Source organism: Oratosquilla oratoria, chromosome 27, assembly GCF_046742065.1.
Source record: "Oratosquilla oratoria isolate Oo_2021 chromosome 27, ASM4674206v1, whole genome shotgun sequence".
Classification (NCBI taxonomy): domain Eukaryota; kingdom Metazoa; phylum Arthropoda; class Malacostraca; order Stomatopoda; family Squillidae; genus Oratosquilla; species Oratosquilla oratoria.
In genome coordinates this window covers 30,002,110-30,018,812 of record NC_134803.1, presented here as the reverse complement: position 1 = coordinate 30,018,812, position 16,703 = coordinate 30,002,110, and the positions used below count along the sequence as shown (strand labels likewise).

The 16,703-nt window shown below is 41.7% G+C and overlaps 1 protein-coding gene across 1 annotated transcript; it reads left to right on the top strand.

Annotated features, from left to right (window-relative positions):
* The first annotated feature begins 692 nt into the window (after positions 1-692).
* LOC143039687 (uncharacterized) lies at positions 693-1,744 on the top strand. The gene is made up of 2 exons (XM_076209925.1): positions 693-1,173; positions 1,415-1,744. The coding sequence occupies exons 1-2, from the start codon at positions 770-772 to the stop codon at positions 1,722-1,724; spliced, it is 714 nt and encodes a 237-aa protein (XP_076066040.1). The 5' UTR covers positions 693-769; the 3' UTR covers positions 1,725-1,744.
* Positions 1,745-16,703: the final 14,959 nt, after the last annotated feature.

Sequence of the window (16,703 nt, the reverse complement as noted above, 5' to 3'; positions counted from 1 at the left end):
GAAAAAGAGGTCTGCCTCACCGAGGTCCAGGACGCTCAGCTTGTCCCCACCCTCCACAGCCTCTCCCCCCAACTCACCCTCCCTTCCTCGCTCTCCTTTTCCTCGCCGTAAATCCCACAAGGGCAGGGAGCCGGGGGACGAAACGAGGGGAGAGGGAACTCTGGCTGCCCAAGTGGCTGCCCTCCTTCCGTCCCTGATAGGCCCCGTCCTTGAATCGGCCCTATCACATTATCCGGCCTTTCAGACCGCGCAAATCATAACGCACCCCTCTCCAGAGCAACCTCCTATTGAACCTACGGCTCTAGCCCCCCCTCCCACTCTCCCTCCTGGTCCTTCCCTCCGCCCCTCCGTGCCGGCGACAGGTATAGGACTAGAAGGCCCCTCTCAGGAGGAACCCCCCAATCAGACGTCCGTCGGGTTGGACGGGGTGGAGGACCACTACAGTTCTTCTTTACCTTATCCTCCTACCATGACGGACTCTTGAGTTCACCCCTTCTCATGGTGTGACCTTCCCCGGTCCTGGGAGTACTCGTTTGGAGAAGATCACAAGCTAGTGGCCTGGTCTCCCGACTACTCGCTACTGGAGGGCTGGAGGAGGAGAGATGACGTTATCCTAAAGTGGGCCAACGACGCGGAGGGGGCTAAGGTTCTATATAAGATTCGACCCCTCTCCGCCCCGGCCTCCACGCCCTCCAGGATTTCCACCTCTAACACTCTGGACGCATTAGGTGCTCTCCTGGAGAACCCTCGTTTAAACCCTGATGGGCATATGTTTGTCGACAGGTCGGGGGACTCACCGGCGGTAGCACTCTCCCCAAACGCCTGGTTCCCGCAGGAGAAAGGGGAGAAAGCCTTAGACATCCCTGCTCTCGAGCGGGCCCAAGACCAACCCAAGACGGTTCCTCCTCGACGGCATATCCCTTCATCATTCCCCGTCGTCCTGCCACCACCCTTCGCGCCGGAGGGCCTGCGCGATTGCTTGTGGCACTCGGGCAGGGACCCCGCCCTCCCCCAGCAACTTAGTGAACCGGAGGCTAAGTTGCTGACGACGGAGGCCTCGACCAGACAAGACCTTGCCTCTACCATCTCGACCGTCACGGCAATGGCGATGATGAGGAACTGGCTGACGACGCTCGCCACGAGCTTTGAGGACTTCCCGCGGGAAGAATTGAGGTGAGTGGGATATTTCAATCTATAGAGGGTCCAGACCTGTCCTGGCGAGAGACGCTCGGGTAGCGTCTTCACCCAGGACGGAGCCTCTTGACTAGCGCCCGAGGACGAGGTCGTTCGGAAACGACCTCGGCTTCGCATATGTTATACGTTCTACAATTGAGCGATGTGACTTTATTACACCCTCCGGGGATCGGGATCCTTCTCGCCCTACTAATTTGATTCGCGTGTTTTCTGTATGCAGAGACACCCTGGCGGCACTCTCTACCGTGGCAGAGGGTACAGCCAACATGGCGTCATCAGCCCTACCCCCAGCAGCGAGGGCCTTCACCGCGGCTCGTCTGGCAGCTCGTCAGTCTGCAGCGCGGTCGGCCCCGGAGATAGCTCGCCGGGGCGTGGTGAGAGCAGCTCCCCTTTCCCGTGGTCTGTTCGACCAGGAAGCGACAGACCGCGTCTTCGCTACGGTCCCGACCGTCATCCAGATCCAACAACCCTCCCAACCGGAGATTCCAGGACTTCCTTCGGAGACACGCGATAGTGACCATCTCCGCTAGCACAGTTCTGGACTTCCTGTCTTGGCTAGCTGACACCACCAACAGGGCACCGGAAGGCCGACCCGGGCCATGCCCCCCACGCCCACAACATCAGAGGCCTCGCGGCATCGCTGGCGTTTCTCCGCACCCACTCTGTGGAACGGGTGCAGGACCTCGGGGGCTGGGCATCAGCAACTTCCTTCAGGACACGGTATCTCTACCACTCGATCACCCCTGTCCCATGTGTCGCCATGGGAACGGCTCCACCCCTCTTCGCAAAAGAAGGGGGGGCAAAGGGCGACCGAGGGGTAGGGGAAGGCCCAGGAACCGCTGAGCAAGATACAATATTCTACATAGAATTTATGCACTATGTGAATTGTACAATATTATTTTTATAAAAAATAAATAAATAAATGAATATATATATATTGATATTGATATCGATATAAGTAAAAAAAAAAAAAAAAAAACAGGTCGAAATGGACATGACTTCTCCTATTCAACTTAAGCTAATCTATAGTCATGATGGTCAAGAACTTTACCATGTTGAAATTAATTTCAACGCTCACTGTGACTCAGGTCGAAATGACCATGACTTTTCCTATTCAACTTGAGCTAATCTACAGTCATGATGGTCGAGAATTTTACCATGTTGAAATTAATTTCGACGCTCACCGTGACTCAGGTGGAAATGGACATGACTTTTCCTATTCAACTTGAGCTAATCTACAGTCATGATGGTCGAGAATTTTACCATGTTAAAATTGATTTCGACGCTCACTGTGACTTAGGTCGAAATGACCATGACTTTTCCTATTCAACTTAAGCTAATCTGTAGTCATGATGGTCAAGAATTTTACCATGTTAAACTAATTCAACGCCCACTGTGACTCAGGTCGACATGAACATGACTTTTCCTATTCAACTTAATTTAATCTACAGTCATGATGGTCGAGAATTTTACCATGTTAAAATTAATTTCGACGCTCACTGTGACTTAGGTCGAAATGACCATGACTTTTCCTATTCAACTTAAGCTAATCTGTAGTCATGATGGTCAAGAATTTTACCATGTTAAACTAATTCAACGCCCACTGTGACTCAGGTCGACATGAACATGACTTTTCCTATTCAACTTAATTTAATCTACAGTCATGATGGTCGAGAATTTTACCATGTTAAAATTAATTTCGACGCTCACTGTGACTTAGGTCGAAATGACCATGACTTTTCCTATTCAACTTAAGCTAATCTGTAGTCATGATGGTCAAGAATTTTACCATGTTAAACTAATTCAACGCCCACTGTGACTCAGGTCGACATGAACATGACTTTTTCTATTCAACTTAATTTAATCTACAGTCATGATGGTCGAGAATTTTACCATGTTAAAATTAATTTCGACGCTCACTGTGACTTAGGTCGAAATGACCATGACTTTTCCTATTCAACTTAAGCTAATCGGTAGTCATGATGGTCAAGAATTTTACCATGTTAAACTAATTCAACGCCCACTGTGACTCAGGTCAACATGAACATGACTTTTCCTATTCAACTTAATTTAATCTACAGTCATGATGGTCGAGAATTTTACCATGTTAAAATTAATTTCGACGCTCACCGTGACTCAGGTGGAAATGGACATGACTTTTCCTATTCAACTTAAGCTAATCTGTAGTCATGATGGTCAAGAATTTTACCATGTTAAACTAATTCAACGCCCACTGTGACTCAGGTCAACATGAACATGACTTTTCCTATTCAACTTAATTTAATCTACAGTCATGATGGTCGAGAATTTTACCATGTTAAAATTAATTTCGACGCTCACTGTGACTTAGGTCGAAATGAACATGATTTTTCCTATTCAACTTAATTTAATCTACAGTCATGATGGTCCAGAATTTTACCATGTCAAAATTTATTTCAACGCTCACTGTGACTCAGTGATGTCACGGTATGATGACGTCATTGTGATAAATTGACGTCACCATGTAGTCCTATGACGTCAATTTGTGTCCCTGTGACGTCACGAGACGATCCTATGGCGCCATGATCAATCCGGTGACGTCACAGTACAATCACATGATGTCACTAGGTATTAAACATATAGAAGTCCGCTTGTGGGTGACGAGACGTCACAAATTGCCATAGCACACTATTGGATGAAGACGCTCGCCACGGGCTTCGAGAACTTCCCGCGGGAAGACTTGGGGTGAGTTGGATACATACCGAGGGTCCAGGCCCGTCTTCGTGGGAGACGCTCAGGGAACGTCTTCACCCAGGACGAAGCCTCTTGACTAACGCCCACGGACGAGGTCGCTCGGAAACGAACTTGGCCTCGCATACTCCCTTTCGGTTTCTCGCTTACCCCGAGGATCTTCACGAAACTAGTGAGAGTGGTAGGCGTACGTTGGACGGAAGCAAGCGTCTCCACACTCATGTTCCTAGACGGCTAGTGGATGCATTTGCCCACCGGGGAGGGTGCATCGGCCGACATCTCAATGGCTCTGAGTGTGTTGGCGGACGTGGAGTTCGGGGTGGACTGGGACGGGTCTGCCCTTGCTCCCACACAGACTTTATTGGCTCGGGATTGAGTGGGACACAGTCAGCGTCCTTCGGGTGCTCCCCTGCGCCAAAAGAGCGTGCTTCTCTCACACGTCCTCCCTCCTTCGGTGGCGGGGGGGGGGGGGCCTCAACTTCGCGACCCCGGCCCTTCCACTGAGCCGCTTGGGGCGCCGACGGCTGGTACGGGAGGTCGACAGGAGCATACTGCTTCTCCCGCGTGACCTGCCCGGGCCGATACCCTCAGCACTCCACAGGTTGTTGCGTCCCTGGCTTCGGTCGGGGGCCCTACGCCGGTCGCTGGAGTTTCTCCGCACCCACTCTGTGGAGCGGGTGCGGGACCTAGGGACTGGACATCGACGACTCCCTTGGGGACACGGTGTCTCTACCACTCAGTCGCCCCTGTCCCATGTGTCGCCATGGAAACGGCTCCACCCCTCTCATCTCAAAAAAGTGGAGGGGGCAAAGGGCGACCGAGGAGTGGGGAGGGGCCAGGAACCGTTGAACAGGATACAAATTTCGTATAATTTACGCATTGTGTGAACAGTGCAATGTTGTGCATGTCACATTCTTCGGCGTGGGTACTTGACGTTTCTGTCTCCCCTCTACTGAGTGATAAAATGAATAAGTCTCCCATAGGAAAGACACACGTAATAACGGTTTGATTCAGGCTTCACCTCTCCTCCCACCTGTCCTCGTCTCATGCATAGCTTCGCTGTGCAGGTTTCTTTCAGCCGATAATATTTCTTTGTCGCGGCTCGTGCCGCTTAAATTCTTCTTATCGGCTTAAGAAACCTGCACAGATTTAGGGTCCCTCCCTCCTCCCACAGGCGAAGCCTTCATTTCTCATTGAAGTGACGCGACGTCCGGCTCGAGCTAGCCGGGTAAGAAGGGAGGGAATAGGGAGGGGGAGGTGGGGTCGACAATGCGCATGCCTGCACAGAGCCGGGAATTTTAAATTTCCGATGATTTTGGCGGAAAATTCAAACCACACTCAACCTTCGGGAAATGGCCATATGACCAGGAGTGTGGTATGGGATTATCGCTATAGCTTCGCTGTGCAGGTTTCTTAAGCCGATAAGAAGAATTTAAGCGGCACGAGCCGCGACAAAGAAATATTATACAAAGGGCAGAGACCAAAATAACCCACAACCTGCCTGGAAGACATATGAAGAGATTCTGGAAAACTGGGATTATCCACATTGTAAGAGTGAACACAGAAGTGGTGTGATAGAACGGGTAGATAGATTGAAAAAATACAGAATCTCTATGCATGGGATGAAAAATATCAAGAGGAAAAAATAAGGATTATTGAAAACAGACTGCTAAAAAGTGCTAAGAAGTATAGCTTCAAACATGGATGTGTAGACTTATGGGATAAATTAAGGAATAATACAGACCGACATCATAAATTGTTCCAAGGCAAAGTTTGGTAACTGGAGGTATTGACGGGTATGAGCATAGCTCCAACACCGTATACTACAATTACGTAAGCACACACTAATGGGACCAAAGAGAAACAAGATGACACGCAGAAACTAAAGAAAGACGGCTACGGAAGAGATCTGAAAAAGAACAGTTTCCCACACAGAGTGATTGACGTCTGGAACAAATTGACCAGTGAAACAGTTAATGCCAGAACTATACACGAATTCAAAACAAACTGGATGTGGAGAGATACAAAAACGGGTCAAAATGAGCATAGCTCTAGTCCCGTAAAATACAACTAGGTAAAACTAGGTAAATACACACACACCGTTATTATTTCACTCCCACAGCTGAAATAATTTCAGCATCGCTGCACTGTGAGCCTGCATTCCAGCTTTCGTGGGCAAGGAGTTGTGTTTGTGTAAGGTCACAGCATTACCCATAGATCGAGCATATAAGAGCTCTGAGCTCTCATTTGGGAGGATAACAGCTGTCAATCAGGAGTTCAACACGTGATCCAAGACCAAGGTGAATCACACACACATTCAATGTTAAAATGCCGCTCGCGGGAAAGCTAGTGTAAAAGAACCTTAAGATTGCAACATTACGCATACCAAAGATTACAAAATAGTCAAAGTCCATGGCATAGGAAGAAAAGTGCTGGAATAGATTAGAACTTGGATCAATGACAGAAAACAGTTTTGCGTCCCTTATTGTTCTTTATATATATTGTCACAATTTTTTAAATTGTGACACCCGGCTCGCTGTCTCCCCTTCCCATTTTCTCGTCTGATTTCTCACCGTTACGGCCCTTCATTCCCTATACTCGGGGGAATTACCAGAGTCCTTAAGACTTCTAGTAGCTACATCCTGTCCTTTCTCCTCCTCGTTATCCTCTTCAACTGTCGTGCCATTTTGACAATCAATTTCAGTGCCTTAACGAAGGGAGAGACTTCTAATTATCTAGAAACACCCCCCCCCCTTTTGATTTGTGTTCTCAGAGCCAAGCTCAACGGTTTTCGCGCCCAAACAAAGCGCCCAAACACACCCCCTCCCCCCCTGCGCGCTGCCACATATTTGTTTTAAGCTAGGCAATTAGAATAATTAGGATTGTATCTAACCCGCTCGTGAACAGTGTCTACCTCATGGAACAATTGGAACTGTGTCATCTCCCACATGAACATTATTCGTAGTACCCTTCGCAACTAGGGACGGAGACATAGAACTATTGGCAAAATCGGAAGCCGGCTAGCGGGCATCACGACCTCACATGCCGCGAGACAGAGGTCAGTCTATCCATTAGGGTCAATCAGGGAGGTTCGGGCCGCTCACGTCCTTGAGAGCCCAATCGCGCCCTATCCTCCCTCATGTGGCTATTAAGGATTTACATCCTTAAGTGAGCGCTTACGCACTGTAGACATTCGAAGAGTGATTGCGGGACAAATCCCCTTCCGAAACTTATCAGGTGGAGTGCTGTGTGTGACATCCCGACCATCAGGGGGATGTGAATAGTGTCTAGAGGCATCCAGCCTCCAGTGAACAAATCATTCGTGTATCAAGGGGTCACGTACGTACCTGTACCCCTTTCCTCGGGACACTGACCTGAAAGGAACTGGATAGCGAATACAAGAAGCCCCCTACGTGTTCAAACCCGCTCCCCCACCACGAGGCTAATCACAAAGGATGACCCGGGTTCCCGCCGTGATCGACAACACCGATATCCTTCAATAGCAAAAGCATCCTGCCAGAACGAGGAACAGTACCCCATGGAAGTCATCCCCTCACCCAACAGAGACCCTCTAAGGATAATAGCAAGTAACAAAGAGTATTTACTAGATAGGACCCCTAGATAGGCGCACAGGGAGATAGGATAGATAGGATGTATGTGTGAATCCAACTGTTAAAACCCTTATTTAATGTCAAGTAGCATATTTCTAGTGTTTAATTATTCAATTCATTAAAACTCACAATAGGAGTTCTGGGTTTCATTAGCCTAGGACGGTTCACTTAATGAGTTGTCCCATCATACCCCTCCCCCCTCTTTGATCTACTCTCACGCTTGCCTTGGAGGGAAGGCGAGTGGTCCCGAGATTTGATACAAATCGCCTGGACTTCGGTTCCCCAACTGCAGCTATCTTCCCCCTCCCTTCATCAATCACTTAAGGTACGTGTTACCCACACCACCTCATCTACCACCTTCTTCCACTGTCCAGGAATTTGCGTCACATACATATATATATATATATATATATATATATATATATATATATATATATATATATATATATATATATATATATATATATATATATACGACTTGGACAGTAGGATTAATAGTGATGTTAGTAAGTTTGCGGGTGACACTAAAGTATAACGCCTAATTAGATAAGGAGAAAACGCCAAGATTTTGCAGGAGGGTCTTAACAAATTATTCACATGGTCGGTGAAATGCCAAATGTATTTCAATATCTCAAAGTGCAGCGTGTTTAAAGTAGGTTTACTCAACTCAGAAAACACTTGTAGCTTAAAAAATACAGAAAACTGACTGCGAGAGAAACTTGGGAGTTCTAGTGAGTCCGGATATTAAATCCAGGAAACAATGCATTAGCGTCAGGAATAAAACAAACAAGGTATTAGGTTTCATTGCTAGGACTGTTACGAATAAAAGTACAGAGGTAATTATCGAACTCTATCTGGCGTTAGTTAGACCATCTTTGATTATGTGGTACAGTTTTTGTCTCCACCCCCATAGAATGGATATCACTTCACTAGAATTAACACAGGAGTCCAACACGTGATCCAAGACCATAGTGAATCACTCACACAATCAATGTTAAAATGCCACGTGCAGGAACGCTCGTGTGAAAGAGAAAGAGACAACACTATGCAAAGATCGGGCAATAAAAAATCTAAACTACCATCCTGAGAAGGTCGATCTCTAGCCCATCGTGTTATCCAAGACAGTGGGGAATCACGCCGCGCGCGCGCGCACGCACACACACACACACACACACACACACACACACACACACACACACACACACACACACACACACACACACACTTCAACGAACGGACGGCATAGAAGACGTTCTGAAGAAAATTGAAGTTTCGTGGATCCCAAAGCAAAGAGAAGTGCCTATTGTATTTGCAGGGTGGGGGAAATTGCTCGTGGGATAGTGGGAAAGTAGGGAAAGAGGAGAAGGGGAGGGATTGCTGGGGGAAATGGAAGGAAATGAGGAAGGAGAAGACTTGGCCCAGGCAGACAGGCGAAAGGTAAACAAACGGCCCCCCGACCAGCTGAGTGACGATGAAATGTCTAATAAAAATGTAAAGATTAGAAGTATAGATAAGAGCAATACAGTAGAAAGTGATGAGAATATTTTCCAGGGATTTAAAGAGGGTGGGGGGACACAACCCCCCACCCCCCACCCCACCCCGACTGACAAGACTAGAAGAGAAGATCGATAAGATGATCGAGGACTTGGAGCGTAGATTCGGTCATGTTAACAACATTGTACAGAGGGTTGAAAAATTGGAAGAACTAGAGAAGGCAAACAAAAACTTAACTAAAGAAATAGAAGACCTAAAAAGACAGTTAAAAGAAGTAAAAAGGGAGAATGAAGAGTTAAAGATGAATAATAAAGAAAACAGAGAGGGATGGAAAGCAATTCAAGAAAACAGTAAAGATGCATTTACTGACATAATTAAACAGCAAATGAGAGAACAAACTGAAGACTCAGTTATTAAAGTGATGAGACAGAAGGAGAATATAGTAAGAGACTTAGCAGATAAAAGGAAATGTATAATTATATTAGGAATGGAAGAGAAACATAACCCAGATAGAACCTCAAGACTCAATGAGGTAAATTAAAAAGTAAGCAGTTTACTAAAATTAGTTCAGGAAGATGAACCAGAAATTATGAAGGAAATTGAGGAAAAATTCAGGCTCGGAAAGTATAGTACAGATAAGACCAGACCAATTAAGATTATATTCAGGTCACAAACGACGGCAGAGAATATCTTATCCAAAACAGGGAAACTAGCAACAAGTGAACAATAAAAAAGGTATGGATAAAAAGGGAAATGAATAAAGAGGAAAGAGAGGAAGAAAAGCAGAAAAGACTCGAAGCTAAGAAAAAAAACGAGAGCAGAACGGAGTCAGAGAAAGAGAGATTCTATTGGAGAGTAGTGAATATGAAACTAAGGCAGTTCGATATACAAGAGAAAAACAAAAGGGAAACAGAGAACACAATGGAAGTGGCAGAAAACTAAGAGTGTCTTACACAAATATAGATGGATTAATAACAGGATTGAATGAGCTGAATGATTATTTGAAAGAAAAAGAACCGGACATAATGGGAATTGTAGAAACAAAATTAAAAGGCCCACTACCACCCAACAGTGTAGGACATAATGCATATAATTATTGGATTAAAAACAGAGAGAAATTGCAAGGGGGTGGAGTTATGTTCCTGACTAAGAAGGATATAAACGTGAGGGGTGTCATATATGGAAAGAATACAGTAGAGATGATTATGATAGAAGTGGAAGACAGAGATAAGAAGAGCAGAAAATTTGTGATCAATTATGTGCCTCCGAAAACAGCCTCATGGGAAGAGAGTGAACATAAAAGTATGTTAGAGGACACAAAGATAACATTAAATAAAATAATGGAAGATGGAGGAAGAATAGTTATGATGGGCGACTTTAATTGCAAAGAAATCTGCTGGGAAGAAATGACAGTAAAGGGTGGAGACGGCTCATGGAGAAACGCTCTACTTGAGATGATTACTGACCATACAGTGACACAATGGATATAGGAGAACACTAGGTATAGAAATGAAGAAGAACCATCGAGACTAGACTTAATAATTACATCTGAACCTAGAATAGTGGACAAGATTGAATATAAAACACCAATAGGTAAAAGTGACCACATATTGATTGAACTGGAACTTAATGAAGAAAAATATATGAAAAGAAATGAGCAATATAGAAAAGGAAGAATGATGTATGAAAAAACAAACTTTGATAAAATAAGAGAATTCTTTCAACAAGAAAACTGGGAAGAAATATACAAAGAAGAAACAACAGTGGAAGAGAAATGGAATATTTTGACAAAAATTTACAAAAAAGGAGTGGAAAAGTATGTCCCAAGACAAAAACAAGAAAAAGAATATGTAAAATGCTGGTACAACAAAAGTTGTAGGGAGTTAAAAGACAAAAGAGACAAAGCCTGGACCAGATGGAAAAAAGACAGAAGACCTGAAAAATGGAAAATATATACCTGTTATAGAAATGAATATGTACAAACGTACAGAGAGGAAAATACAAAATATGAAAAAGATGTCATAGAAAAGTGTAAAGATCAGCCAAAACTATTCTACAGATTTGTAAACAACAAACTGAAAAACAAACAAGACTTGGAGAAATTAAGACAAGGGGGAGTTGAATACACTGAGGAAATGGAAATGGCGGAAATTATGAACAAACATTTTAAATCAGTGTTTACAAGGGAGAACATACAACCTGAAGAGATTGAATGGAAAGAGAAAGTCCCCCCTATGGAAGAAATAGAAGTAACAAAGAATGAAATATTGACACACTTGAGTAATCTTGATGTCAGAAAATCGCATGGACCAGATGAAATAGCAAACTGGATTTTGAAAGAATGCAGGAATGAACTGACAGACAAAATACATAGCATACTAAACAGTTCCTTGAAAGAAGGAAAAGTTCCAGAAGATTGGAAAAAAGCAAATATAGCACCTATATTTAAAGGAGGAAATAAAGAAGAACCTACAAACTATAGACCAGTCTCTCTAACAAGTACAATAGCAAATATTTGTGAAAGAATTATCAAAAGTAGATGGGTAAAATATTTAGAAAAAAACAACGTGCTAATTCCAAGGCAATTTGGATTCAGACAAGGACGATCATGCGTCACCAATTTAATATGTTTCTATTCAAGGCTAATAGATATAATACAAGAAAGAGATGGATGGGCGGACTGTGCATTTCTAGACCTAAAGAAAGCGTTTGACAAAGTACCACATAAGAAGTTGCTTAAGAAATTAGAAACTGAAGGAGGAATACAGGGAAAACTACTAAATTGGATGGAAGACTTTTTGCAAGAAAGAAAAATGAGAGTAGTGATAAGAGACCAACACTCAAAATGGGATAAAGTAATAAGCGGTGTTCCGCAGGGAACAGTACTGGCCCCAATAATGTTTGCTATATATATTAATGATGTGGATGAAGGAATAGAAAGCTATATGAGCTTCTTTGCAGATGATGCAAAACTACTGAAAAGAGTGAACACGGAAGAAGATTGTGAATCACTACAGAGAGATCTAAATATAGTACAGGAATGGAGTAGGAAGTGGGAGATGGAGTTCAATACAAAAAAGTGTAGTATAATGGAATTTGGAAAAAGCAAAAACAGAATAACAGGAGCATATAAATTGGGAGAAGAAGGAATAAAAAAAAGTAGAAAATGAGAAGGACCTGGGAGTCATTGTTATGAATAATATGTCACCTGAGAAACATATGAATAAGATTTTTGGAGAAACTTATAATTTAATAAGAACAATCAAAGTTGCATTTACATACCTGGATGAAGAAATGGTGAAGAAAATTCTAATCACCCTGATAAGACCAAGATTGGAATATGCAGCAACGATATGGTCACCAAGTACAAAAAAATGTATAAAAAAAAAATTGAAAGAATACAAAGAGCAATTACAAAACTGGCACCAACACTCTCAAAACTATCATATGAAGAGAGACTAGAAAAACTTGAGCTACAGACACTAGAGCAAAGAAGAGAGAGAGGAGATTTGATAGCTATTTACATAATCATGAAAGGCATAGAAATTACTGACAGAGAGAATCTGATAAAATGGGATGACAGAAATACAAGAGGACACGGAAAGAAAATAAAAAAAGACAGCTATAGAAGAGACTTGAAAAAGAACAGCTTTCCTCACAGAGTAATAAACAGTTGGAACAAGTTAGATGAGAAAGTGGTGTGTGCAAAAACAATAAATGAATTTAAAAATAGTTTAGATAAAATGAGATATGAAGACGGGACACCACGAGCATAGCTCCCCTTCCCGTAAAATACAACTAGGTAAATACAACTAGGTAAATACACACACACACACACACACACGTCCGTTGGATGGACGGCGGAGATTGACGTCCTAAAGAAAAAGTTAAATTCTCGTGGATCTCAACGCAAAGGAAAGTGGGAAAGTGAGGAAAAAGGAGAAGGGGAGGGATAACTGAGGGAAATGGAAGGAAATGAGGAAGGAGAGGACTTGGTCCAGGCAGGCAGACGCCATATAAACAAAAGAGGGCCGGACCAATTTAGTGATGACGAAAGGTCTAACAAAAATGTAAAGATTAGAAACATAGATATGAGTAGCACAATAGAAGGTGAGGATAATAATTTCCATGGATTCAATGAGGCGGGGGGGCGGATACCAACCTCCCCCGACTGGCAAGACTCGAAGAAATACTTGAACAAATAACCGAACATTGGGAGAGTAGGTTCGGTAGAATGTCAAAAATGGCAGAAAGGGTTGAAAGATTGAAAGCACTAGAGAAGGCAAACGAAAACTTAAATAAGGAAATAAAAGAACTAAAAAGACAGTTAAAAGAAGTAAAAGAGGAGAATGAAGAATTAAAGAGGAATAGTAAGGACAACAAGGAGGGTTGGAAAAAATCCAAAAAAACAGTAAAGTTGCATTTACTGACATAATCAAACAACAAATGAAAGAACAAACTGAAGACTCAGTTATTAAAGTGATGAGACAGAAGGAGAATATAATAAGAGACTTAGCAGATAAAAAAAAGTATAATTATATTAGGAATGGAAGAGAAACATAACCCAGATAGAACCACAGGAATCAAAGAGGAATATGAAAAAGTAAGCAGTTTTCTAGAACCAGTTCAGGAAGATAAACCAGAAATAATGAAACAAATCGAAGAGAATTTTAGGCTCGGAAAGTATAGTACAGATAAGACCAGACCAATTAAGATTATATTCAGGTCTCAAACGACGGCAGAGAATATCTTATCCAAAACAGGGAAACTAGCAACAAGTGAACAATATGAAAAGGTATGAATAAGAAGGGAAATGAATAAAGAGGAAAGAGAGGAGGAAAAAAAAAAAGAAAATACTTGAAGCTAAGGAAAAAAACGAGACCAGAACAGAGTCAGAAAAAGAGAGATTCTATTGGAGAGTAGTGAATATGAAAGTAAGGAAATACAACATACTAGAGAAAAACAAAAGGGAAACAGAGAACACAAAGGAAGTGGCAGAAAACTAAGAGTGTCTTACAGGATTGAATGAGCTGAATGATTATCTTAAGGAAAAAGAACCAGACATAATGGGAATTGTAGAAATGAAATTAAAAGGTCCACTACCACCCAACAGTGTAGGACATGATGCATATAATTATTGGATTAGAAACAGAGAGAAAAAGCAAGGGGGTGGAGTTATGTTCCTGACTAAGAAGGATATAAACGTGAGGTGTGTCACATATGGAAAGAATACAGTAGAGATGATTATGATCGAAGTGGAAGACAGATAAGAAGAGCAGAAAGCTTGTGATAAATTATGTGCCTCCGAAAACAGCCTCGTGGGAAGAGAGTGAACATAAAAGTATGTTAGAAGACACAAAGATAACATTAGATAAGATAATGGAAGATGGAGGAAGAATAGTTATGATGGGCGACTTTAATTGCAAAGAAATCTGCTGGGAAGAGATGACAGTAAAGGGTGGAGACGGCTCATGGAGAAACGCTCTACTTGACATGATTACTGACCATACAATGACACAGTGGATACAGGAGAACACTAGGTATAGAAATGAAGAAGAACCATCGAGACTAGACCTAATAATTACATCTGAACCTAGAATAGTGGACAAGATTGAATATAAAACACAAATAAGTAAAAGTGACCACATATTGATTGAACTGGAACTAAATGAGGAAAAATACATGAAAAGAAATTAACAATATAGAAAAGGAAGATTGATGTATGAAAAAACAAACTTTGATGAAATAAGAGAATTCTTCCAACAAGAAAACTGGGAAGGAATATACAAAGAAGAAACAACAGTGGAAGAGAAATGGAATATTTTGACAAAAAATTATAAAAAAGGAGTGGAAAAGTATGTCCCAAGACAAAAACAAGAAAAAAGAATATGTAAAATGCTGGTACAACAAAAGTTGTAGGGAGTTAAAAGACAAAAGAGTCAAAGCCTGGACCAGATGGAAGAAAGACAAAAAGCCTGAAAAATGGAAAATATATACTTGTTATAGAAATGAATATGTACAAACGTACAGAGAAGAAAAGAGAAAATATGAAAAAGATGTCATAGAAAAGTGTAAAGAATCAACCAAAATTATTTTACAGATTTGTAAACAACAAACTAAAAAACAAACAAGATTTGGAGAAATTAAGACAAGGAGTTGAATACACTGAGGAAATTGAAATGGCGGAAATTATGAACAAACATTTTAAATCAGTGTTTACAAGGGAGAACATACAACCTGAAGAGATCGAATGGAAAGAGAAAGTCCCCCCTATGAAAGAAATAGAAGTAACAAAGAATGAAATATTGAAACACTTGAGTAATCTTGATGTCAGAAAATCGCATGGACCAGATGAAATAGCAAACTGGATTTTGAAAGAATGCAGGAATGAACTGGCAGACAAAATACATAGCATACTAAACAGTTCCTTGAAAGAAGGAAAAGTTCCAGAAGATTGGAAAAAAGCAAATATAGTACCTATATATAAAGGAGGAAATAAAGAAGACCCTACCAACTATAGACCAGTCTCTCTAACAAGTACAATAGTAAAAATTTGTGAAAGAATTGTCAAAAGTAGATGGGTAAAATATTTAGAAAAAACAACGTGCTAAATCCAAGACAATTTGGATTCAGACAAGGACGATCATGCGTCACCAATTTAATATGTTTCTATTCAAGGCTAATAGATATAATACAAGAAAGAGATGGATGGGCTGATTGTGCATTTCTAGACCTAAAAAAAAACTTTTGACAAAGTACCACATAAGAAGTTGCTTAAGAAATTAGAAACTGAAGGAGGAATACAGGGCAAACTGCTTAAATGGATGGAAGACTTTTTGCAAGAAAGAAAAATGAGAGTAGTGATAAGAGACCAACACTCAAACTGGGATGAAGTAATAAGCGGTGTTCCACAAGGAACAGTTCTGGCCCCAATAATGTTTGCTATATATATTAATGATATGGAGGAAGGAATTGAAAGCTATATGAGCTTCTTTGCAGATGATGCAAAACTACTGAAAAAAGTGAACACGGAAGAAGAATGTGAATCACTACAGAGCGATTTAAATAAAGTACAGGAATGGAGTAGGAAATGGGAGATGGAGTTCAATACAAAAAAGTGTAGTATAATGGAATTTGGAAAAAGCAAAAACAGAATAACAGGAGCATATAAATTGGGAGAAGAAGGAATAAAAAAAGTAGAAAATGAGAAGGACCTGGGAGTCATTGTTATGAATAATATGTCACCTGAGAAACATATGAATAAGATTTTTGGAGAAACTTATAATTTAATAAGAACAATCAAAGTTGCATTTACATACCTGGATGAAGAAATGGTAAAAATTCTAATCACCCTGATAAGACCAAGATTGGAATATGCAGCAACGATATGGTCACCAAGCACAAAAAAAAAAATTATAAAAAAACTTGAAAGAATACAAAGAGCAATTACAAAATTGGCACCAACACTCTCAAAAATATCATATGAAGAGAGACTAGCAAAACTTGAGCTACAGACACTAGAGCAAAGAAGAGAGAGAGGAGATTTGATAGCTATTTACAGAATCATGAAAGGCATAGAAATTACTGATAGAGAGAATCTGATAAAATGGGATGATAGAAATACAAGAGGACACGGAAAGAAAATAAAAAAAGACAGCTATAGAAGAGATCTGA